This window comes from Phoxinus phoxinus (genome assembly GCF_949152265.1).
Source record: "Phoxinus phoxinus genome assembly, chromosome: 25".
Taxonomy (NCBI): domain Eukaryota; kingdom Metazoa; phylum Chordata; class Actinopteri; order Cypriniformes; family Leuciscidae; genus Phoxinus; species Phoxinus phoxinus.
The window spans coordinates 22758961-22784400 of NC_136900.1; the positions used below are offsets into that span (position 1 = coordinate 22758961).

Genomic DNA, 25440 nt, shown 5'->3' on the forward strand with positions numbered 1-25440 from the left:
GGAACAAGCGTTACACAAGTAAACGACACATTTTGCTACACTATTCATAGTTTAACCATGGTATTTGTAGTAACCCTATGGTTACGCAAACGATAATAATCCACCAAAACATGTTTACTACGCTTTTACTATAAGAAAACGATGGATAATTTTCGTAAGGGCCATCTCTTTTGTTGAAGAGAATGATGAAATCATAAGAAACGTTTACCGTGATGTGAACAGATCTTCTGCCATCTGTATTACAGGGCTCTCAAGTGTCACTCATTTCAGTCTTTTGTCACGCACTCCCGCCACACATTGTATTTCTCACGCGGAAAAACTTTATAATATATTTAATATGCCGCAGCGCCCAAAACTTCTCTGGCCGCGCCGCTGTCACGACGCGTCTCCCCTGGAGTTCTTAGTTGAGCCTGCCACTTAACAGCCAATCAAAAAAAAGAAAGGGGCTACACAATAGCCAATCAGAAAATAGCACTATTGTATCTGGGTAAGATTTAACGTAACAACCAATGGGGAAAAAAGGAATTGTTCACGTGATCTTCCGAAAGTTGCATTCACCCACAGAGGAAAACACTGGATCTCGTCATGATCTCCTGTTTTAATGTTACAACAAATTCACAACTTGTTTGACACAAACAATGACAACTTGACTGCTGTTAGAAAATTTTTCCCAGATAATTAGCATCAGTTTTTCATGAGTTACTGTAACTTAGCCAACAGTTTTACAGCCTGTTCACTGACAACACTGCTCAGAACAAGTAGTCTATCACACGATGACTGACATATTGTTACATTATAAACATCTCTCTCTCCAAATAGGCTTAATAATTTTATTAGCACTAAATAAATTAAAGTGTATTGCGTAGTCGATGTTATTAGTCACTTTTAAAATCATGTCATTTTTTATAATTATATCCTGGCCATGGATGCATTAATCATTGCATCTGTCTTTCAAATATGTCAGGTAAAAAGCATACTTTGTATTTGGTTGAATTGTCAGTGCCATGTGTCAAATATTATCTTCTGCAAGTCTGAGCATTAATAATAACAACAAAAACACTAATAATATTATTATTAGTCTAATGAAACACCAATAATAATAACACTAATATGTAAACAATAATAAACACAAAAACACTAATAATAATATTATTAATATTATTATTAATAATAGGAATAATATTATTATTAATAATATTAATTATGGACCCGCCGCACCCCGCCCCATGTGTCACTCTAGCTTGTCTTCAAAACTTGAGAGCCCTGGTATTATGATGCACTCATCTTTTGGACAAACATTTGTACAATCTTAAAATAGGTTCTTTATTGGCACCTTTAGTTCTACCAGAAAGACTCTGGAGAATTATTTAAACAATCGTACATTTATTGACAGCTCAGCAAGCTGATAATATACAAAGTCATTTGGCGTAGGCCCCGCCCATAGTGCATAATCCGAGGGTATCGGATCTGCAATTCCTGCCTGAAGATGAAGGCAGGGGCGCAGCCGACCCCCTGCAAGGGTGGGAAGGGACCATCCTGGTGGTGGTGGGGTGGATGGAGGTGAATGGAAGTGTCAGCATCTGCGAACTCAAACATGTGTAAGTACCAAGCTTTTATAGAGTGAGCATAAGAATATGATTGGATAGAAAGGAAAGCAAAAGTTGACGTAGTAATTGAGTCTTCCCGGCAGAACTTATTCTAAAGCTTTCATTTCCATAAATAACTAAGAACATAAATAAGAACAAAAGGTTCTTTATAGTGGAAACAAGTTATTTAGATTTTTTAAATATTTAAAATTGTGTTTATTAGCCACAAAGGTTAGTATGTCTGAATTCTTAGCATTCATGAAACATTACTGAGAAATACCCGGATGTCTTACTATTTCTACCGAGAACCTTGAGTGTGTCTTCATCTCAAGGCCTTATTACAGCCTTCAATTGCAACATCCATAGGTGTGTTTATGGGTTGAACATGTCCTGGCCACTTTTAATAAGGCTGCTTATGCATTATTGACTTTGCAAGCCAGGTTTGTGCAATTGTGAAATTCTAAGGTTTGTTGAGATAGATCAAGTGTCATCAACAGGCCTGTACAGGAACCGCTGGCAGAGAACAATCAAATGATTACATATCTAAACAACACCCACTCGGTTTTCTCACAGACAGATAGATAGATAGATAAATCCAACAGATAGAAAGGTCATATTTTCATTGTTAGTCAATCTACAAAATCTAAGATTTGTTGAGATAGATCAAGTGTCATCAACAGGCTTGTACAGGAACCGCTGGCAGAGAACAATCAAATGATTAAATATCTAAACAACACCCAATCAGTTTTCTCAAAGACAGATAGATAGATAGATCCAACAGATAGAAAGGTCATATTTTCATTGTTAGTCAATCTACAAAATATACATTTTGTGTGAACTATCCCTTTAAGGATGCCTGCTAATCCCCCAAAGACTACTCCTACTGTTGCTTTTACTGGTTCCAGGGATCAGAGCGTGACGCACATCCATGCTCTGTCCCTGTTCCATTCTACTTGTGAAAGTGCATGACGAGCTTTCGAAATATTGGAAGGCACCTTTTTTGCCCGCTCAAGATTCGCTGGCTTCTCTGCTCTCATTACCCTCGATGGTGCGTGGGTTTACTCTGAGGTTCCACAGGTGGAGCGTGCGATTGCAGTGCACTTGTGCCCGCAAAATGCTGGCACCTGGATGAATTGTCTAAACCTCCCATCCAGGATGTGCAATTGTACTTCGTACATCACGGTGAGGGCTTACAGTGTGGCTGGCCAGGCTGCCTCCACCCTGCACGCAACGGTCATCTTGCAAGTCTATCAGGCCAAAGCATTAACAGATTTGCACAATGGTAGTCCTGACCCAAAGATAATGCAGGAACTGCATTACGGAGACCTTGGGTCAGGCGATGTCTGACCTGTGGCTCAACCTTGCGTAGATGTCGAGAACTCTACACAGCAGTTTTCGGCAGTGAAAAAGTATTGAGGCCATCAAGTGTATCCTGCCTCGGCGTGGGTCCATTTCCAAGTAAACCAGACCCCCAAGGTCTCAGGACCAGTCTGTTCATCGTTAAGGCCAGGCTCCTGTGAAGGCTGCAATGGCCCCATCACAACCTTGACCAGCAGCCAGGGTCCCCAGCAGTTCTATCACAAGCAGGTGGCACCGTCTGCCTGCCGGAAGACAGTCAAGAACCATCCTAACCCTCCTCGTCACTGCGACACCCGCACATCAGAGACTTGCCTCAGAACCCCTGTGAATGTGAATACTTTGCCTCCCACTTTTTGCTGCACCAGGCCTGAACACAGGTAAGTTGCAAGTTGAGACGAGTTGCAAAGCTCCTTTCACCTTCACTGACTTCTGCCACTGTGTGCCTCCAGACCAAGGAAGGTGCTTTCGTACACTGTTCTTCACAGCTTTCAAGCCCTCTCGATGCGGCGGGCCTTAGCTTCCCACCTCTGGTACACAGGACATTGTTTCTCTAGTGCCACTTGTTTGTTTGTTTGTTTGTTTTTGGTCTGTGTTAGCTGAGATGGGGTTTCGTTGGGTGATGACATAGTGGATGTGAATGAAAATAATTTGACAGATGAGGCAGATGGACAGACCTCTGTGGCTTATGCTTAGACAAGTAGAGTGCCTCATTACAGCCTTTAATTGCAACAAACATAGACGTTATGGGTTGAACATCTCCTGGCACATTTACTAAGGCTGGTTATGCACTCTTGACTTTGCCTAAATCAAGGCAGTGCAATTGTGAAATTTTGAGGTAAAATCAAGTGTCATCAGGCCTGTACAGGAACCGCTGGCAGAGAGCAATCAAATTATTACGTTTCTAAACAACACCCACTCAGTTTTCTCACAGACAGATCCAACAGTCTGTGTATAAATTCCCTATGCTGATACCAACAACTGCACTGCTTAGAGGTCCATTCCTTTTACAGGTAACTTTTACTGACATGCTTCATCCATCGTTTTTGTTGTGATTCTTGTCTGAGATTTTTGTTGTTTTTCAGGCACTGTCATTTCTTTACAGACTAAGAAGAGTGAAGATGTATTGCAAAAGAAGAATGCCCTCTAGGAAAGGTGAGCAAAAGTTTATCAATTGTTTTTGACCAATAAAGTGCAATAAAAAATGTTTTCACGTATTTACATGCTTAATGTTGTGGTATTTGACACAAACCTGTGCCAAACCATAATTTTCTAAGTATTACATTTGTAATTCTATAGAACTGATGTACGAACTGAAGGACGATGTGATGGACGAAGTGATGGACGAAGTGAAGGACGAAGTGAAGGTGGAAAATCACCTCAGCTTCTTTCAGGAGCTTCTTCCATCGGCTGAGCGTACAGCTTTGCTCTACCATCTCTCCTATCTCTGTTTGGCTAAGTTCCCCAAGTTGGAGACGGTTCTCAGAGAGTGTGCTCTTGAAACCCAGTATCTTTTTGCCTCCTCTGAGACTCTTCTGCAGAAGGTAAAGTCAAAAGTCTTCTGACTTTTCTTTTATTGAAGTCAAGTTTTTAAAACTCTTACAATAAGCTAATGCAATCAACAGTAGGAATCGAGAATAGATTTGTATTGAATTTTAATTCAGGTACAAAACAAGAATTTCAAGGTGTAGAATTTAAATGCATTGAAATTAATAGAAATGCCAGCATAACTTTTAATAATGCCTTTAATAAATGTATACATTTCACTGTAATTAATAACTTGAAATTTAATTTCATGCACGATTGGAGAAGAACATTTAATTTTAAGGTCACACAGGCTTGCATGGTTTTTATAGATGTTTGTACTTTTCTGGATAAGTAAAAAAATATATAATTTGGAAAAAACATAATTTCTCAAATTTTCAATAGGTCCAGTAGTTGTTAGGAGCAGCAGAAAAACAACATGTCTATTGAATTGAATACGTGTCTGATATGCAAAATAAAGTTATTTTTATTTAACTATGTTAGACTTTTTGTCTTCTGGTGGAGATAAGGTGAATGATAGGTATAAAATATTTATGATAAATGTTTGACATGATGGTACACATTATTGTAGTATCTAATGGAGTTGACCATGATATACAGTACAATACATATCTCATTACATGCTAAGACTCTTTGGTTGAGTTGATAAATTTATATTTTAATTAATATTAATGTTTATTTAAAATTTTGGATGGATTCCCCCAACCACCCGCATATTCTGGCTTCAAATGGCAAAATTCACCAAAAGGTCACGACTTTGGGGCACTATTAATTTTTCACCTACAATAAACATGGAACTTAATTATTTAATATCAAATTATTTATTTAAGTTGGCTCAAAAATCTAAGGGGGCACTTGCAAGGACATAACATGTAAAAATTCTTGCTGTCTTTTAGTGTGTGGACACAAGTAACCAAATGGTTTCCTCAATGTTCCCTCGACTGAAACTCGCTGTTGAAAATAATGAAAACATTCAGGCTACAATGTCTTTGGAAAAAGGAAAAGAATGGATCGCAGAAATTGTTCACAGAGTTGAAGAGATGGTGGACAGGTAACATTTTAGGAAATGTTTCTAAAGCCCTATTCGGACGGGATTAGTTTTACAAGGGTAGATGGAGTAATGTAATTTTACCACAGGACATCTGTAATATTAATGGCCAATTCGCACTGGATAAGACATCTCAGTAAAACTAGCAGAAGTGGGAGGGGTAACTCGATTTACGCACCTCCGTCACCTTCCTATCGTCATGTGCATATTACGGTGCTTCCTGATATCATGTGCGCAAACACATATAATCTATAACCTATAACAGTTAGGTCCGGTCGAACGATTTATTAATTAAATTAAATAAAAAAGAAGTTGTGTGCCTCTGACAAGTGCTTTCGACCTTTTTTTTATCTGAATGGTCAGCAAAAAACATTTGAATTTTGCCACAGACTTGTCCCACCGCCTAGAATGCAACTGAATGCTTTTTCAAGCGCCTCCATACTTGAAGAAACACGGAAAACTAATTTTAAAGGGCAAAATGACGGAATATTTACGTACATATTTACAGCTGGTCTATGCGCACAGGATTAGTATTATCTGGGGTCATTTTTTCAGACATTTTTACAGAAGGTAAAAGTCGCCGTAATCTTTACTGACATTGTCCGTAATGATTGCTGAGATGGCACATTCGGACGGGACTAAAATCACTGTGAAGCTCTGGTAATAATCACTTTATCCCACCTCTCCATGTTAAACTAATCCCGTCCGAATAGGGCTTAAGTGTAACATGTCAAAAGCTTTATGATATGTGAACCCATACAGAACAAAGTTTGATTGAACTAATGGTTTATCTGAAATCTGTCATTATCAGATATGAGAAACACAACCGCAGTGTGGCTTCCTGCACCAGTGATGTGATTCTTGTAAAGACTGAGGCAGAAAATAGTTTTACACAAACTACCAAGGAGATAGAGGCTCTAGAGAAGGTGGTGAGAGATCTTCAGATGGAACTGAGGAAAACCTTAGAGGAAATCGGAAAAATTGAGTCAAGGATAAGCCGGTGTGATGCCGGATTTGCTAGTAGAATTAGGTTTGGTTTTAGTTTCCTGGCTGTCGTTGTACCATTTGTTGGACACATTCTTAAATCCATTTTTGAAGCTAAACCTGCACAAAACCAGGCTCTCGCCAATGAAAAAGCTCAACTTGCTGCTCAGAAGTCAAACCTGAAAAGCCAGGAGCACAATATCCAAGTCAGGCTGACTGATGTTCAGCTGAAGTTGGCAAACAAGAAGACGGAAAAGGGTGAGATTCTTTCAAGATCTCTGTGTGCCAATGGTCAAAAACCATTGATCTCCATGTGATCTCTCATAATCAATGTCTGCTTCATATTGTTTTTCAAGGTTCAATACCCGAAACTGTCCCTCTGAGTGATGTCCAAAAGTACCTTTATCAAATCCAACAAACTCTGCTTAAGCACAATATGTTCTGGAAATCAGTGCTAGTATTTCTGGAATCTCTCAAAAGCGAGACCTTTTCTAATGAACACTTCATTGAGGAGAATGAACTGAAGGAGATTGTTCTGATGCATATTGATTCAGCGCAAGAGGTAACTTACACACTGAGTAAACGTTCAGTTGCAGGTTTATGACAGTTCATTGCATTGCCTTTTATGTGATTAACTTTTTTGTATCTCAAATCTTTCAGAATTGGAAGGCCTTTGGTGAATCCTGTCTGACGGCAAAGAGGGCCTTTAGCTTGGATAAGGATGCGTATAAGTTCCTGGAGTTCAACCCATCTTCATTGTCACCAGAGGAATGGAAAAGGCGGTATGACGTTGTCATAGCAGATCTTACCAGAATAAATACTGCCATCGGTGCATATTAGCCAATGATGGCTGCCATTACTTTACAGTACATAGAAGTAAACAACTTACACATTTATAATGTTTTACAAAGCCGCATTAAAATTATCGCTGGCTAGCACTGTGGTTTTCTTGTAAAGGTTATGAATGACATTCATGGATGTCATTCCATGTTGTGAACATCTACATTTACATCAACATTTTGGATTCAATTTTCTTTCCACTAAACATTTCATAAACAAGGGGGAAGACTACATAAATGGAACCAGCAAATGTATAATATAAAAGACAATCAAGCTGAAAAGAAAAACTGCTTGTGTAAAAAATATGAGAATACATATATTTTTAAATTAGCATATTGTCTGTAGTTTGATTTATAGAATTGCTGTGGTACTATATGATACATTTATGTAAAAATTGTAAAGCCAAAATCATGATTAATATAATATAGTTTTAAATGTTATGTTGTTTCTGTTTGTATTGTGTGTAACATGCTTTTTCCAATAAATGGATTTAAAAAACAAACATCGGTAACACTTTACAATAACAGTACATTAATAATCATGTACTAATACCTGAATTAATAATTACTTTACTATGAACTAATGATGAGTTAAGACATGTACTAATGACGAACTAACCTTAACTATGACATGAGTCATATGAATTCCTGCATGAATATACCATCTTAACTACACGTTAGTACATGCTTGTTAATTAATGTATTAATTAACATTTCGTGGTAAACTAAATCAAACATGCTCTAGATTAGAAGAAAGATGTATTAAAAGGGCACAATGTAAAATTGTTCATAAATTTGACACCAGCAACTGTCACAAACATCAGTGAATGACACTAGATGTCTTGCAATATTTACATTTAACCTTACTCATTGAACACACAATGATGCATTCATCATTAAAAACAATTTAATTCAATACCTACACTAACATATTCATTAAATAGATGCAATTTTCAAAATTAAAATCAGTGTTAGTGTAGTGGGACGTATTGTGGCCCTGTAATCAAACTAATGTGCTTGGGGTAGTGCAGGTCCAATCACGAACAGGATGGGACGGTATAAAAAAAAAAAATGTTAGTGTTCATCTGAACATGTTACTCCTTGCGTGTGCTTAACTGTTTGAGTGTCGCGTCGTTGCCCGTTGGACCGCCCCTTGTTCCTGTAGCACTTCCGCTTCTGAGGTAGGTGCTGTTTGAGCTAGGTAGTGAACACAGATGTGGGATTTCGTGTAAACGAGTGTTTTGCTCATAGGTTCGGGATGGTTTGCGGCTGTTGGCGGCTCCGGATCTCGCATTACATGCCTCTCTTGCAGTCCTGCGTCTCATGATTCTTTGAGGTAACTTTGTGTGTATGTTGGCCGATTAGTTAGTATGCAGGTATATGATTTGTCGTAATGACTGTGTATTTATAGCTGCGGGGATAGCTCGCGGTGTGAGCGTCGTATGTCCCTCTTGCATTCCTGTGCTTCAGGGGAGATTGTGTCCCGTGTCCTGTGTATGCGTGGCGTGGATGGGCGACGGTTTATGAATGAAAGGTACGTGAAACGTCCACTTTGGTACGTCCACTTTGTACAGTGCTCATGTTTTTATATATTGCAAGTATGCTTATGTTTGTATTTTTAGGAGGGATAGATGTTCTGCGACGTCTGGGGAGCAACGCCCAACACACGTGTGCGTGCACAGCATAAGCGTCTTGTGTGACGCTCACTCATTCTCCAGTAACTTACGTGCCACCGCGATCGGTTGGGTATCATCACATACAGTATACTTATGTAGCCGCGTAAATGAGTACGCTATATAAAACTCAAACACAACTAAACATCTAAAAACAGGGGTTCTTTATTTTCGACTGCGTATGAGAAAGACGCAGCGTTAATGTCTGGAGTTTCCACTTGTGGTCAGGAATATAAACAAAAACTTATACAACTTTACAATAGAAAAATATAAAACATAAAAACTTCCAAACAGAACTCGCCACGTACAGTGTGAATTACAATGTTCCACAAATGTACAGAGAAATAACCCAAAATAAAGGATAATAGTTACACTTCCTTATTTTTTCTCAGTGAGTTCTCTTTCACAATACTCAATTGTGTTAATTTTCCCTTTTTGCAAATAATTGTATATTCCCCAAAATAAAACAGAATACACAAAAACGGTTTATGTAAGCACTTTGGCTATACCCCAAATAAACAACGATAGTGGCTTTTTATGTTTTTCTGAATAAAGAACAAAACATAAACATGATTAAAGACACATTCTCCTACAGTAAGCCACTGACACACTTGTAAGACAGGAATAAACATACTTAACACTCTACAATTAACATTACTATACTAATTCTCATCTCTTACAGATTATCAATAAACTTTGACATTACAAACAGTGCAGAGCTAGCCAGATACTTTCTTTGAGTGAACATAAGCCTTTACAATAAAAGAATGAACTAAAATGACACTCACTCTGTGAAGCGATTCACCGCACTAGAAAGCCCGCGCCACGGTCACCTCACGTGCACTAACGTCTCTCCGTTCTCCCCTCTGACATTATTTTATCACAGAAACAGAAGTATTGTTTATATTTCTCCTCAATAATAACATGAGCTGTGATAATGAGTTCAAATAGCATGCTACATTTCTATTAAACAAACACTCACGCTCAATCGCCGTCACTGTGGAATGTATATGCTCGTTTCACACAGAAATCTTTGGCACTCGGGAGAAACAAAGATTCCTTGCGATGAATCACTGCTCTAACCACTCAACAAACAGAACACCAAATTGGGGTTTTCGCATAAGCAAATTATATAAGTTGGTGTTAGTTTCTAACGCGCCTCAGCTCACTCGTTCGCTGACGGTCTATCAAAAAGCAACAACAAACCCAAACTTCTTGTTCCTTCCGTTACTGCACTACTCATGTGCACCAGGGTGCCCTCTAGGGACGGGAAGCATGACTACAGAATATTTTTGCCCTGGTTACATTTATAAATTGTTTGGTATTGGATTTGTTTTTTTGGCATATTTGTTTTTGGCATTTATTTTTCTTATTTGTCTGGTATATTAATTTATCATTGTGTTATTGATTGTTTTGATTGGTGTATTTTGAGGGTTTTGCAGTGTTGTATTTGTGATTTTGCTTCTAAGGTGCTGGTAGAAGGCTGGTGAGAGTAATACCCAGTGCTGGCACTAAAACCTTCATATCTTCATTTTGTTGTATTTGTTTTCTGGTTTACTAATTTAAATATTTATTGTGCATGTCTGGAGGGAATGTTATTGTTGTATATTGAGACCTGTGGTAATTGTCGCTCTCGTTACAGGAGCCGAGGCTTCAGGGCAGGCCACTAGTAGGCGGTGGGGGTGGGCTTATCACAGAGTGCTGTGTGGTTATGTCTTGACTTTCTTGCAGTGTGTGTGTGCTGATACTTGTACACAGGGGCTGATGAATGTCAACCCGACATTCATTTCCAACCAAAATGTAACCCCTGCGACCAAAATCATCCCTGACGTTACTACTTTCTACTCAAGGACCTTGACAGAAATGTAGTGGAGTAAAAAGTACGATATTTGTCTTTCAAATGTAGTGAAGTTAAAGTAAAAGTTTCCAGAAAAAAGAATTATACTCAAGTAAAGTACAGATACTCAAAAAGTGTACTTAAGTACAGTACTTAAGTAAATGTACTTTGTTACTGTCCACCTCTGCCAAAGTGACGTTGACACCGAACAACCAATCACGTTCGATATGCATAGAGCGAAAGCGATATATTTTTCCGCGGAGGAGCAAGAGATAATCTTTCAGAATTCCGATGATGAATTTAAACATGTATTTTAAGCTCGAAGTAATACGGCCTCTGCTGCCAAAGCAAGAGAAGACTGTTGGAGAAAGATTGCTGATTGCGTTAATGCGTAGGCTAAGTTAAACAAATACGTTCTATATTCATGTAAAATTATGTATACATACATGTATGTGTAATATAGCCTGCCCTGTATTTTTATATAAAAAATGTGCATACTAAGAAAGATTAATATTCATTGATTTTTAGATGCAACCCCAACTCCAAACGTTCTCGCAGCAGATAAAGACAAAATATAATTCAAAGTGGTGAGTATTGACCACAAGCTTTTATTATTTTTGTGAAAATTTTATCACAAACACTGGTTTGCAGCAAACAGAAAAAGAGTGAAATTTAGAATACACTGGCAGAGAAGTGGTCTCTGAGTAGCAATAAGGGACGGCCGATTATGGAGGGGATTGCAGGTGCTGTACAATCTGACCCTGGTGCTGGCTCCTCTAAGCAAGTAATGTGTGTGATACTTTACTTTTTTTTTTTTTTTAGTTTTAAATATGGCTGACTGTATGTTCTGCAGTAGAGGGAAATGTAGTGTCCCTGTTGAAGCCAGCACACACACACAGTCTCCCACACAGAGGTCAGTATGCAGCAGACAGAACACCAGAAACATACTTTACATCAGTTATGCTTTATATTGGCCTACTTTTATTTAATTATAAGGGTGGAGGAAATTATAAAGACACTCTGTTCTGAGACAGTTGCTGAGGTGAATGCACTGGGCTTTTTATTATGGCAAACATTTGAATGTATGGCATAAAACAGGGACTGGCCCTTACACATCTCTTTTATTGTAGGATTTTTCACAACCTGCCCCAGAAACTGAAGCCTCTACCTCAACAGGCTTCAGAAGAAATGTGAACAATGTAAGGATTTAAAACCATTGACATAAATTACAGTCCTGTGTTTGTAGGAAGTCAAGGAACTTTTGTGATTGGATTAGCCTCCAGAAAACTTGTAATGATCATGTTTGTGGTGGAATTATGTTTCAGGTGAAAACAGACTCAGTCAGGGCCCTTTACAAAAGGAGCCTAGAACTAGACTGCACAATAAAGGAGCCTATAGAACTAGACTGCACACTAAACTAGCCTGACTGTGAGCTGAGAAGGCTCCAAATTTAAAAATAATAATAATTGGAGATCAAACAGCTGGATTAAACTGATCTCGGTATGTGACCTTATTTAACCAAGTAACACTTTAGCATTAATATTTATTAATGCAACTTTCTCCCTCCCATCCCACAAAACCAATAAAACAGTTTGAGACCTATCTGCAGTTTCAATGTGCTTTTATTAAGTGTAATCTGGTATGGTGATTGCATCTGCATCTGCACCAGCTGGGTGGTCACGTGTGATCGGGTCAGTTTCATCAGGGAGAAGCTTTGTGGTGGTTCTCTCTCCTTTCTATGGTGGCTATATTGTGTAGAATGGCACATGCAGACACTATCTGTGATGCCCGCTCTGGTGACTCTTAAGCGCCGAACACAGTTGAAACGTACCTTTAGGATGCCAAAGGTCCTCTCTAACTTCACTCTGGTGTCACTGAGGGCCACATTGAAGCAGCTCTGTGGCCCTGTCTGAGGGTCATGATAGGGGGTTATTGTGTAGGTTTTGCTGTCCCAATTTAAATGAAACAGTGTTTGGTACTGTACCAAATTAAACTTGCTTTCCTCAAAGCTATGACACAACACACTCATGGAAAATTCATGAGTCATGCAAGTCATCTGCAGATGAAATGTTTAGTAGATCATTGTTATACCTGTTAATGTTACTATTAATTTAAAGATTCATCCCACAGAAAATAATCATCTCACATGTATGCCTACCTGAACATTAAGGCTGTGAAAGGACTTCCTATTCACATAATCTGCCTCATGTTCTGCTAGAGCAGTGGAGATTGCAACATGTGTGTCCAATGACTCTAGAGAATCCTATCATACGATTAACAGAAGAATAATAAAAAAAATATTTGAAATAATTCTTAACATGTACTGTGTTGTATAGTACATCTGTGAAATGAGCTTTTTGAAAGATACCAATTTGTTCATGTGATGTCACCCTATCAATATATCTTACTGGCAATTTTATAAAAGCCCTCTTTTATGGATGTGGTCGATAAATGTCCAGGGAACATTATTAATGAAACTATTAATGTACTCCTGCAGAGCGAGGACCACCTTGCGAATGGTTCGACAAACTCTCTGTTTTCCCCTAGGTTCCGTGCATCACGACCAAGCAAGTATGTACCACTTGCAAAAAACCTCAACGCAATACCATTTGTGGTACAGTAAGTGCATGGATTCGACGTGTCAAATTCTTCATGTGCGGCTCAAGAAGTTCGCAAAGATATTCCTTCCGTGGAAAATCTGTATCTTTCATATACGTAACTATCAGGAAAGGCAAGGGGATTTTATCTGTGCCTAAAAACTCTTTCTCTACGATGTGCTCGTCTAACGATTTGCGCTGAGATATCGACAGGATTTGGAAGAAAAGTTGAAGCCATTGCAACAAACACTGGGAATTAGTTACGTCACCTATATGTTTCTTTGCTCACAGCTGATTGGTCAAACTTCAGTCTGAGATCTCGAATCCAGAACATAACCTGCCCCGGAGCAGGTTAGCCGTGCAGCGTAAGACGCCATGGCGACGAACACCGATTAAAGCCGAGCTACTTTCATAGTACCTAAAACCCAGGGTTGGCGGAAACTAAACTGAAACATAACTGGCTAGCCACCTAAACCGGCTTCATGGTATAGGCCTCTGGTGTCCTTCATGATTCCTGTTCTTTCCATCAACGAAGCACTTGAATGCAAACACGCCTGTAATCACGACTTCAGAAGTGGAAATTAGGACATTTCCAATAGCACGTAAATAGGCAGCATTACTTCCGATTTCTCTCAATGTAGGGGCAGGAGAGGTGTCAGTAAATAAATGTGAAATCAAAGTAACTTGTGTAACTAGCTTGAAAAAGTAATTTAGATAATTTGTTGTAAATTCAAAAGTAATGCACTACTTTACGTAATCTGATTACCCAACTCGCATTACTTGTAATGTGTTACCCCAACACTGTTTGTAGTGTTCTGTGCCATGCATGTTAACTGTTATACTCTCTTGAAGCTAATTAAATCCACCTGAATATCTCTAATTGATCATCTACAAAGAAAGGTTTTAATGTTTGTTGTAATATGAGCACTGAAGATAGCAATGTGCTGAAACATCTGTAATTCACATGCACACTTTTTTGTTAATTTTTGTACTTTTTTTGCTAGACTGTTTTAGCCTGGACTGAATTCGATGTTGCTTTTGCAAAAAGGTTTCTGTGTGTTCCCCAAAACACACTGTTACAAAGAATATACAACAGATCTGTGCATGCTACATATACAAGCTTTGAATTTGTGTTTATGACACTTATTAATATTTGTCTCTACTTAGAAAAACAACTTGTGATGACCTTGAATCCATCATGTGGCTTTCTCCATTTACCATCTGTATTATGGTGGATATCAACATATTGTATTGGTATATTCATATTAAATCCGCTTCCAGTTATTTTTAGCTTTATACACGGCTTGTTATTCCGTAATATATACAAATTATTGTTATTTTTTTAATGTATGGTCATAATAATAAATACACTAGTTTGTAGCGCAAATAAATGTACTTTTATTGTTCTTCTAGTTATGTACATATTGTGGCGAATGATTTGTAAGTCTCGCACATTCACAGAAAATAGCTTATTCAGCGTTGCAAATAATGTGGATATAAAATGGGGACACTGGTTATTTGTTTCCAGTGTAAATAAAAATAAAAATTTCCCTTTTTAAAGGTTTTATTAAAACAGCATCAAAAATAACAAATGTGTTATTCAAAGCAGTAAGCCTGAATCATTATAGGCTTGTACTCTGTTTATACTGTAAAGACTTCTTAAGTTTGTACATTACGGAGCAATGGGAGCTGGTGCTTCGGGATTGAAAGGATCAGGATTTATTTTGTTCAGATCCTCTATGACAGTGTCATATTCTTTTTTCCATTGCTCTGGTGTCAGTGTAGATGGGCTGGTCTCCAGGAACTTATACGCATCTTTAGTCTGCAAGCTAAAGATGCTTTTTGCATGAAGACAGGATTCACCGAAGGCCTTCCAATGCTGAAAGATTTGAGGAACAAAATCAATCACAGACAAAAGAATACAATCACGGTGAAAAAACTGAATATTTTCTCAATGTCTAAGTTACCCCTTGTGCTGAATTAATAGAGTCCAGAAAGATCTCCTTCATATCAATCTCCTCGATGAAGTGTTCATTAGCAAAAGTCTCGTCTTTGAGAGCCTCCAGCATTACACCCACTGATTCCCAGAACTTCTGAAGCTGAATCAGAATGTTTTGGATTCGGGAAAGGCATTTTTGGACGTCATTCAGATGGACCGGGTCGGGTATTGAACCTTTAGAAATAATATGAAGCAGACATTAATAATGAGAGGTCACTCTGAGGCTTCTGGTGTTAATCAGGGAATGTGTTGAGCAGGATTGGAAACTCCTTTACCATTTTCTATTTTCATGCATGCCAACTTCAGCTGCATATCCGTCATCCTGACATGGATGCTCCACTCCTTGCCCATCAGACTTGACTTCTCAATGGAGAGTTGAGTCAATTCGCTAGACAGGACTTGGGTTTTCGCAGCTGCTTCAGAGTCATTGTCAGTATTTTCAAATAATTTAACAATGGCTCCAACAAATGGTACAAGGGCAGAGAAGAAACCCCCGTCATCTTTTTTTCTAGAAGTCTCTTTGACATGATTATACAGCTCTTGGTTTTTCTGTTTAATCGTTGCCTCAATTTGTCCAATTTTCGCATTGTTTTTCTTCAGTTGCTCTTCCAGATCTCTCACCACCTTTTCATGTTCAATCATTTCCAGAGAACTTTGTTCTTTTTTTTTTTCTGTCTCAGCCTTTTCAAGAATGACATCACTGGTGCAGGAAGCCACACTGTGGTTGTGTTTCTCATATCTGGCGATGACATATTTCATATTTATCGTGAGCTATAGCAAATTAAATGTTCCTGATTTACAGTGAGAAATGTGTTCCAGATATAGTAAATTCAACAAATCTTACTACACTTTCTAATGCTAAAATACACATTTTAGCAACATTTTACCTGTCTACCATCAGTCCCACTTTGTCAACAATTTCAGTGATCCATGCTCTGGCTTTTTCAAGGGACTTAATAGCCAAAATGCTTTTATCCTTTTCAACGGCAACCTTCAGGGCCGGCAGCAGCGTAGAATATAGGTTTTTACTTGTGGCCGCACACTGAAAGACAGCAGAAATGCTTACATTGTTGATCCACAATGGAGTTTCATACTTTACATAGAAAACTATTTTGTCAAAATCAATCAATCAATATACAAAACATTAGTAGTAGTAGTAGAAGCTTTTATTGTCACTTAGTCACAAGTACCAGTGAAATTAGCCATCAACCTGTCCATGCACAAACATACATACAATATGACAATGGGGTAGACAAGACAGGAAGACAGAGGATTGAGGAAAATAATACAGCATGACATGAGGATAGGTGAGGGAAAAAAAGGCAACTCCCAGACTATGCTCCTGTGAGTACAGTCTGGGAACAGGAAAAAAAAACACCTCAGCAACATTAGCACATAATCAGTTCTACGACATGAATCCACAAGACTTGCAACAGGGGAGGGGAGTGGGGAATGGAGGTAACCCAGCACAGGCAAGCCTATTGGTGTCTCGTGACCAGTTCAAGTGCCAATCAAGAGTGAAATAAGTGCTCTTAAGATGGACAGTTCTCAGAAGGTTCCTTTCGGTAGTTTATGAAAAGTGTGTCGGCTGGTAAACTATCATTAATCCATGATGATTACATAATAGGTGGGTTTGCTCTAGAGCTCCGCTGTTTCATTCTTTCCTTTACTCAGAATCTGTATGGTATAAAACGCTATATACAAATAAACTTCAGTAGAGTGCCGAATTGCAGATCTGGTGGAAACATATCCACATTCTGTGATCTGAAGCTTTAACCGCTCTTTTCTCATTATGATAATTTTTATTGTGGTGTTGTTGTGTAATGGAGAGATAAAGTGTAGCACATATTTAAATATTAATCTTAACACTGCAGATTTCTTGACAGTGTTTAAAAGTATTTTATGACTGCAATCTCTCTTGGTGAAGAGAATGATGGACACATTAGAAATGTTAAGAATTAAGGTAAACAGGTCTTGTGCAAAATGTATAACAATGCACTCATCTCTTGGACTGACGGTTGTAAACTCTTAAAGATAACGGTTCTTTATTGGCATCTATGGTTCCATTAAGAACATTTCAAATGCTAAAAGAATATTCAAAATCTATGGAACTTTTTCATTGCACAAAAGGCTCTAGTATTTGTAAAAAAATACTCTTCACATGACTCTTTTAAGAACTGTTCACTGAATATCTTTGGTTAACCAAAGATGGTTATTCTATAGCATTGCTGTGAAAATCCATAATTGGAGTCTTTATTTTTTAAGAGTGTCAATGGATGTGGTTTGCAATAACAGAATTGGCTGAAGAACATTGGCTTTACCTTCAGCAGAAGAGCCTCAGAGGACCCAAAGAGAAGCTGAGTTTCAACAGCACGCTCTCTGAGAACCCTCTCCAACTTGGGGAACTTAGCCAAACAGAGATAAGAGAGATGGTAGAGCAGAGCCGTACGCTGAGCAGATGGAAGAAGCTCCGTGACAAAGTCAGGGCTACTCGCGACCTCAATTTCTGTAGAATTACAAATGTGATAGGTAAACTTGATAGTTTTGCGCAGACTTGTGTCAATTATTAACAACATAAAAAATGTGAGAGGTTTACATTTTATCAGTGAAAAACAATTCCTGAATTTTTACCCACCTTTGCTCTCTGACATTTTTTGTCTGTAAAGGAAGTACCTGGAAAACACTAAAAAACAACAACACTATCAAGAGACAATAATCAACAATAAACGAGAGAGGTCAGTAAAAGTTACCTGTAAGATGAATGAACCTCTAATCAATGTAGTTAGCTGTGTCAGCATGGGGAATTTATACTCTATGGCGCCTCCTTAAAATGGTTCGTCATGTACAACTAACACGATCCAGATGTTGTATTGTAACCCTTGGGGGATCTCTGTGGTCGGGCAAAATGAGACTTGAATATTCCTCTTACCAGAGCTGTTATTAATATCAGGTGTCTAAAATGATGAAATCAAACATTCTTATTTTAATCTCCTTTCCTTAAAAGGAGACTCATTGCGAGCAGTGTTTTTCTGAAATGACAAGGCAGTTTATATAAATCAAATGTAAAAGCATACCCCAGTTACACTTAATGTTGTCACATTTTCCTGGTTAAATAAATATTACATCATAAAAGAAAAAACAAATAAAATTCTATTTTGTATTTTAACATTAACTATGTAATTAATATTCAAATGATTAAATTCAAGAATAAATCGATCAATTTAGTTGTTAAAGCATTTTATGCTTTAACAACTAAAGGCTGTAACAATTTAAACAATATATTTTAGACTCAATCAGGAAGACTCAATCAGCGCGTCACGAATGACTTCACTTCTAACCAATCAGGTGCTAACACATGATGTTTTATTAATAAGGTTCGGGAGGATCACGTTCTAATGATCAAGCAATCACGTCACTCCAACCAGCTGTCATCAATCAGTAATCAACAGATCCACTCAATCAGCATGAGTAAAACCTATAAATATTCACAGTCAACTCACCCTTATTCCTCGACAGTTTTCAGCATCCCTCCACTACCCCATCTCCTCACACTTGCATGGCTATCTTCCTAACCAGAAACGGGGGGAGTACTCTGGGTTCGGGCCCAATTTCCGAGCTCGGAGCCCTCCCCCCGGACAGCACGCCAAATACGCATAACCATTTACTCTCTGATCATTCGTAAGTGTGAACTCGTGAATCACAGTATAAAAGATTGGTACTTACATTTGTCTGAGTTTGCAGATGCTGACACTGCCAATTACCTCAGGGTAGTCCAGGAGAGCACAAACCATACAAGCATCCTGTTGATCCACATTGTTGCCGGCGCCGGTGTTAAGCCAAACAGGCAAAGAAAGCAGCCAAGTGGGGAGCGGGAGCCCCGGTGGTAACATTACAGGTAAATTAAGCTAGTCCACACAACTACACGAGTAGATCAGTTAAAACAGTGTGAGATCAAGCCAGAGTGGATCAGTTAAAAAGCAGGCCAGAGTGCATCAGTTAAAAAATCAAGGACAGTTCAAATTAACTACAAAACAGTAAAAGGGGAGAGTAGCGGCAGCTAACCGCGCCAGTGTTCACTCTTCCCCAAAGTGTATGTGGCCTCAATAGTGGAAAACCATGACACTGTTGGTTGCAGGTCTTTGGGGAAGTGTGACCTTATCATTAGGTTCCTGAGAAGTGCAACGAAGATTGAATCAAGATCCTACCTAATTTCCTCTTGGGGTATTTCTTTGGTCTTACAAGCCTTACAGAAAGATCTGTTTAAACCATTAAAATCAGTCGGCATACCGTGCCCGTTGGGAGTGAGAGCTCACTCCACCAGTTAGCGCGGTCAATTTGGTTTGGTGAACGCTGCTTCATTAGCAGACATCTGTAGAGCTACGGGTTGGGCTACACTCAACACCTTAGTGAGATTTTATAATCTCTGCCTGGAACCAGTTTCGTCTCAAGTCTTGGGTAATGTTATGACTGACTCAGGGCCATAACAAGAGAGATAGGAGACCATGTCACAAGAAAACGGTGCAAAACATAAGTTTATCGTGTATCTAACACAAATTTAAACAACAGAACCAACAATGGGGTGTGAGTGTCAGTATCAGTAGTGTAGGGCAGATGCATGGATGTAATGTGTGGGGGTGCAAGTTTTGAGTGTAAAAATAAAAGACATAAACTTAGATAAACTTAAATATGCATCTATGTGAAGTACAGGACCTCTAGACGCGCGTAAACGCGTCTTTACATTGACTTAACATTGAAATCACTCAGGCCAGACGCTCAAGAGTGAGTGAGTAATCATTTTAAAATAAAATTGACTTTAATCAAACCACGGATCCATGATAAGTTTTGTGATCCGTCTCGCCACTAGTGTAGTAGCACTATGATCACTTTGAGGGGAGGATAAATTTATCCCCACCGGGGATAAAAATAATTAAGCAGAGGCAGGGATACATTGACCAGAAAGGGGGAAATCCCACACATTCCCCCCGGCAAATCGCACCCTGGCAATACCCAACTTTGAACATAAGGGGTCACTACTACAACTTGGTGATAGACTGAATGCAGAATGTTCATTGAGAACAGCACACTGAGGTCATTTACCCTGGGCTTTGGAAGGTTGCGAGTTGCAACTGTTTGGCACGCAGAGGCTTGTTCAGTAGTTGTGGCTTTTAGTTTAGGGACCCCTAGTGTTGGTTTTTACACAACGCTGTAAATGACCAACAGAAAGGGAACGTTACTAGTCTAACCCTCGTTCCCTTCTGCCACAACTTTGAACTGCCGCTGAAGTGGTTGAGATGCTGTTTTGGCTCCTGAGCACAAACATGAGTGTGTGGTACGTGCTGGCCACGTTTTATACCCGTAACTACGGGGCGTGGCCAGACATGCAAATTCCACATGCCAATTTCCCTGGCCTTTTCTGAATATGTCAGAGCTGTTTGGGGATCCCAAGAGGGACCCCTAGTGTCAGTTTCGACACAATGTATCTGTTCCCTCCATAAGGGAACAAGGGTTACACAAGTAAACAACACATTTTGCTAAACTATCCATAGTTTAACCATGGTATTTGTAGTCAAAACTGTGGTTACACAAATTGTAATAATCCAAAACATGGTTACTACACTTTTACTATAATAAAACCATGGATAATTTTCTTAAGGGCCATCTCTTTTGTTGAAGAGAATGATAAAATCATTAGAAAAGTTTACCGTGATGTGAACAGATCTTCTGCAATCTGTGTAATGATGCACTCATCTCTTGGACAAACATTTGTACACTCTAAAATAAAAATAGGTTATTTATTGGCACCTACACTGTAGTTCCACACAGAAACTTTTACATTCATGAAACTTTTCAAAATGTTCTTTATAGTGGAAACAGGTTCTTTAGATTTTTATATATATATATATTTTAAAATGTGTTTATTAGCCACAAAGATTAGTACAGGTATGTCTGAATTGTTAGCATTCATGAAACATTACTGAGACATACCCGGATGGCTTACTATTTCTGCCGAGAACCTTGAGTGTGTCTTCATCTCAAAAGGCTACCGGAGTGAATGGTTTGCAGTCCTCATCATACTTCAGCACAGTGTGGATACATTTATTTTGTTTGCACCTGGGGCTCTAGATGGGGTTGTGTTGGGTGAACATACTGTGGCTGTGAATGAAAAGAATCTGACAGATGGACAGACCTCCGTGGCTCATGCCTGGACCAGTAGAGGGCCTTATTACAGTCTTTGATTGCAACATCCATTGGTGTTGTTTATAGGTTGAACATGTCCTGGCCTTGTTTACTACGGCTGTTTATGCATTGTTGACTTTGCCTAAAGCAAGGAAGGTTTGTGCAATTGTGAAATTCTAAGTTTTGTTGAGATAGATCAAGTGTCATCAACAGGCTTGTACAGGAAACATTGGCAGAGAACAATCAAATGATTACATATCTAAACAACACCCACTCAGTTTTCTCACAGACAGTGTTACGACTGACTCAATGTCATAACAATAGATAGGAGACCATGCCACGAGTCAACGGTGCAAACATACATTTATTGTATAACTAACACAAAATGAACCAACAGAACAGAGTGTGACTGTCAATGTCAGTAGTGTAAGGCGAGTGCGGGGGTGTATTGTATGTCTGTGCGCAAGTGTTGAGTGTCAAAATAAAAGACATAAATTCAGGTAAACTTATCCATATGAAATCCTGGCGTCCCGAGCGAGGGCAACCCGGAACCCGGATAAGCCAACAGAGCCACGCTCAAGCCTCGAGCCTCGAGCCACCAGACCAGAGCGGGAAGAGCGAGCAATACAGCAGAGAAGCTCATATTTAACAGTGACTTCCCAGGTATCACCAATTAGACCTGAAAGAGAGGAGGAGGAGCAGGAGAGCGAACAGAAACAGGCCATGGGCCGTAATAGACAGATAGTTAGATCCAACAGATAGAAAGGTCAAATGTTCATTGTTCATTGTTCAATCACCGATGTTCTGCTCTGGAGAGCAAAACAGCGGCGTAGGGGTCATTGTCGCCGTACTTGGGTCCACCAGACCCTCCGTAGGTGTACCCAGTTTGGCGAGTTTTACGATTTGCTCCAGGAGCTGCGCCTGGATGACTGCCGCTTTCAGCGGTACTTCCGCCTGTCCCACACCCAGTTGATGACCTGTTGTCCCTCATCGAAGCGAGGATCACCCTTCAGGACACAACTACAGGTGGGAGTTTATCACGTCACTTCACCACGTGACAGCAGCAAGCAAGCTCCTGATTGGTAAACGCAGTACAGACAGACGCCAAAGTTCAGATTTTTCAACTCGCCGTCAGACGCAAATTCGCTTCAAACGCGTGAATGCACAAAAAGCACCAAATAAAATCATCGCACCAGACGCTCAATTCGCATCCACCGCGCTGCGCTAAACACGTCTATCACGCCGCAGGACCTCCAGACGCGCGTATACACGTCTTTACATTGACTTAACATGGAAATCACTCGCTCCAGATGCTCCAGGCGCTCCAGACGCTCCATTCGCGTTTGGTGTGAACACAGCATAAGGCTTTGAAGCGGCCCTGAGATCCAGGAAAGGAGAGGCTGCGGACCTGTTCGCTTCAGGACTTGGGGTGGGCCTTACTCCCTTTGGAGATTGGAGTGAATTTTTCATGGTCAAAAAAGAGAAATTTCCTTTTGCCCAAATACCTAAAGTTCAGGGCCCTTGTCACTGCAACACCTTCAGACACAACTGAAGGGGTTTTACAGCCATAACTTAGATTATTACACACAGACACATGCTCACGTGTATCAAACTCAAAGATTGGTTTTCTGCAATATACCTGAAGGACGTGTACTTTCATGTCTCAATTCTTCCTCAGCACAGACCATTTCTGGGGTTTGCCTTCAAGTGACAGGCATACTAGCACAAGTTCCTAATTTTTGGTTGTCCCTGTCTCCTCACGTCGTCACATAAGTTGTAGAGGCAACTCTTGCCCCGTTAAGGGATGTGGGCATTCGCATACTCGACAACTGCCTCGACAACTGGCTATTTCTAGCTTCCTCTCGGGAGTTGGTATGCATGCACTGGGACCTGGTTGTTCAGCACAGAGCCTGATTGGGACTTCAGGTCAACTGGGAGAAGAGGAAGCTTTCCCCTGTGCAGAGCATCTCTTTTCTCGGTTTAGAGAGGACTCGTCGCCATGACACCATGTATTTCAGACGATCATGTGCTCAGCTGCTTGAATCTGTTCAGGCACAAACAGTGGTTTCTCTCAAATGTTTCCAGAGGTTCCCGGGGCACATTGCATCCTCAGCCGTGGTAGGATTGTTCGCCTCCCAGGAATACGCCCACTGTGGTATTCCCTGACCAAGTCATGGACGCACTGGCTCACTTTGCAATCCCCATTATACTCCAGCACAGTAGGTGGCACAGATATAGTGGCTGTGAATGAAAATAATTTGACAGATGAGGGTGATGGACAGATCTCAGTGGTTAATGCCTGGACCAGTAGAGGGCCTCATTACAGCCTTTAATTGCAAAATAACATAGGTGTTATGGGTTGAACCCCTATTCTGGCCACTTTTACTAAAGCTGTTTATGTACTCTTGACTTAGCCTAAAGCAAGGCATGTTTGTGCAATTGTGAAATTTTTAGGTTAAATCAAGTGCCATCAACAGGCCTGTACAGGAACCGCTGGCAGAGAGCAATCCAATTATTACATTTCTAAAAAAACACCCACTCAGTTTTCTCACAGACAAATAGTTAGATCCAACAGATAGAAAGGTCAAATGTTCATTGTTAGTAAATCTACAACATGTAAATTACCTTCTCTTCTGCAGAGGGCAAAGTCAATTGTTCTTCTGACTTTTCTCTTATTGTCTTCTTTTTAAAACTCTCAAAATAAGCTAATATAATCAAAAGAAAGGAATCGATGATAAACTTGTAATTGTAATCCATTTGAATTCAGGTACAAAACAAGAATTTCAAGGAGTAGAATTGCATTGAAATTAATAGAAATGCTAGTGTAGCTTTTAATAATGCATTTAATACATGTATATATTTCACCGTAATCTATCTATAAATTACAGGAACGTCTGTCTCTCTGTCTGTGTGTTATTCACATATCTTTCGAACCATTAGTCCGATGGATTTCAAACTTGACGTGTCCTGTTACAGGCACGAGTAAGTGCAGTGCCAAGTTTGACGTTGTTTGGATTAGAAATGCAAAAGATATCAGTAAATATATCGTTAAAAGAAGCACACATTGGCTTTTGCCGCTTTAGCCGCCGCTCTAGCCACTGGCCACTCCCCCTCTCACACTGCACACTGAGTGAGCACAGCGCAGGACCAGACACAGAGAGGGTCGAAGAAAGCAGCGGAGCTTAAGTAGCGTTTTCTCAGAGCTCACTGTGTAGCCTGCTCCCTGAATCATCGCGCTTATTAATTTGTGAATGTTAACTGAATCTCTAAGGGCTGTTTACACCTGGCCACTTCATGCGTGATTCATCATGCTGACCGTGCTTATTGGATTGTTATGTTTTGGACTGAGCTTAATAATGTTAAAAACATGATTCATTGGTAAAGAGTGACGTTACAATATGGACAATGGACAATGTGTGTGCTGTATCTTCAAGGTATGGACTTCACATTTGTGTGCTGTGAACTTGATAGAATGAGACACCACAGGAAGCTAATTGGAAGCCATATTTATCCAATGGACCACAATAAAGAAAGACACTGTTTGCATCTTACATCTTTGTTCATGGAGTTTGTACGTGTCAAATACTTGCCAACTCCTTACCAATCCAAGCATATTTTTTTTACCATGTCATTTGAATGTATTGTTGTAATTGTAAATACACGGTTTGTAGCGCAAATAGTTTTACCATATACTGCACTTTGTCATTCTTCTAGTTATTTACACATTGTGGTGGGGAAAAAAATCGGAAGACTCGCACATGCACATTCATAGAAAATAGCTTACTTCAGTGTGGCAAAA

General features: G+C 39.5%; 2 protein-coding genes across 3 annotated transcripts; one reads left to right on the forward strand and one right to left on the reverse strand.

Annotated features, from left to right (window-relative positions):
- The first annotated feature begins 1576 nt into the window (after positions 1-1576).
- On the forward strand, positions 1577-8413 carry LOC306993917 (uncharacterized protein). Of its 2 annotated transcripts, none has more exons than XM_079604130.1 (7): positions 1577-3955; positions 4028-4097; positions 4242-4486; positions 5384-5538; positions 6347-6777; positions 6876-7081; positions 7180-8413. In XM_079604130.1, exons 1-7 carry the CDS (start codon positions 3908-3910, stop codon positions 7357-7359), a joined length of 1335 nt encoding a protein of 444 aa, XP_079460256.1. In that variant the 5' UTR covers positions 1577-3907; the 3' UTR covers positions 7360-8413. The 2 variants fall into 2 exon arrangements, with proteins under 2 accessions (XP_079460256.1, XP_079460257.1); XM_079604131.1 differs by having other exon boundaries at positions 3865-3955; positions 4048-4097.
- Positions 8414-14469: 6056 nt separating this feature from the next.
- Positions 14470-18349, reverse strand: LOC306993918 (uncharacterized protein). Its single transcript, XM_079604132.1, has 7 exons — positions 18215-18349; positions 18100-18147; positions 17786-17970; positions 16352-16506; positions 15740-16203; positions 15433-15638; positions 14470-15344 (listed from the first exon to the last, which is right to left on the reverse strand). Exons 2-7 carry the CDS (start codon positions 18113-18115, stop codon positions 15138-15140), a joined length of 1233 nt encoding a protein of 410 aa, XP_079460258.1. The 5' UTR covers positions 18116-18147; positions 18215-18349; the 3' UTR covers positions 14470-15137.
- Between the last annotated feature and the right edge of the window lie 7091 nt (positions 18350-25440).

Coding starts and splice junctions, on each gene's coding strand:
- LOC306993917 (XM_079604130.1), top strand. CDS start 3,908: ATGCTGATACCAACAACTGCACTGCTTAGAGGTCCATTCCTTTTACAG. Junction 3,956..4,027: donor GAGGTCCATTCCTTTTACAG/GTAACTTTTACT, acceptor GTTGTTTTTCAG/GCACTGTCATTTCTTTACAG. Junction 4,487..5,383: donor CTGAGACTCTTCTGCAGAAG/GTAAAGTCAAAA, acceptor GCTGTCTTTTAG/TGTGTGGACACAAGTAACCA.
- LOC306993918 (XM_079604132.1), bottom strand. Junction 16,204..16,351: donor GTGGGACTGATGGTAGACAG/GTAAAATGTTGC, acceptor TGTCATCGCCAG/ATATGAGAAACACAACCACA. Junction 15,345..15,432: donor CTATTAATTCAGCACAAGGG/GTAACTTAGACA, acceptor CAAATCTTTCAG/CATTGGAAGGCCTTCGGTGA.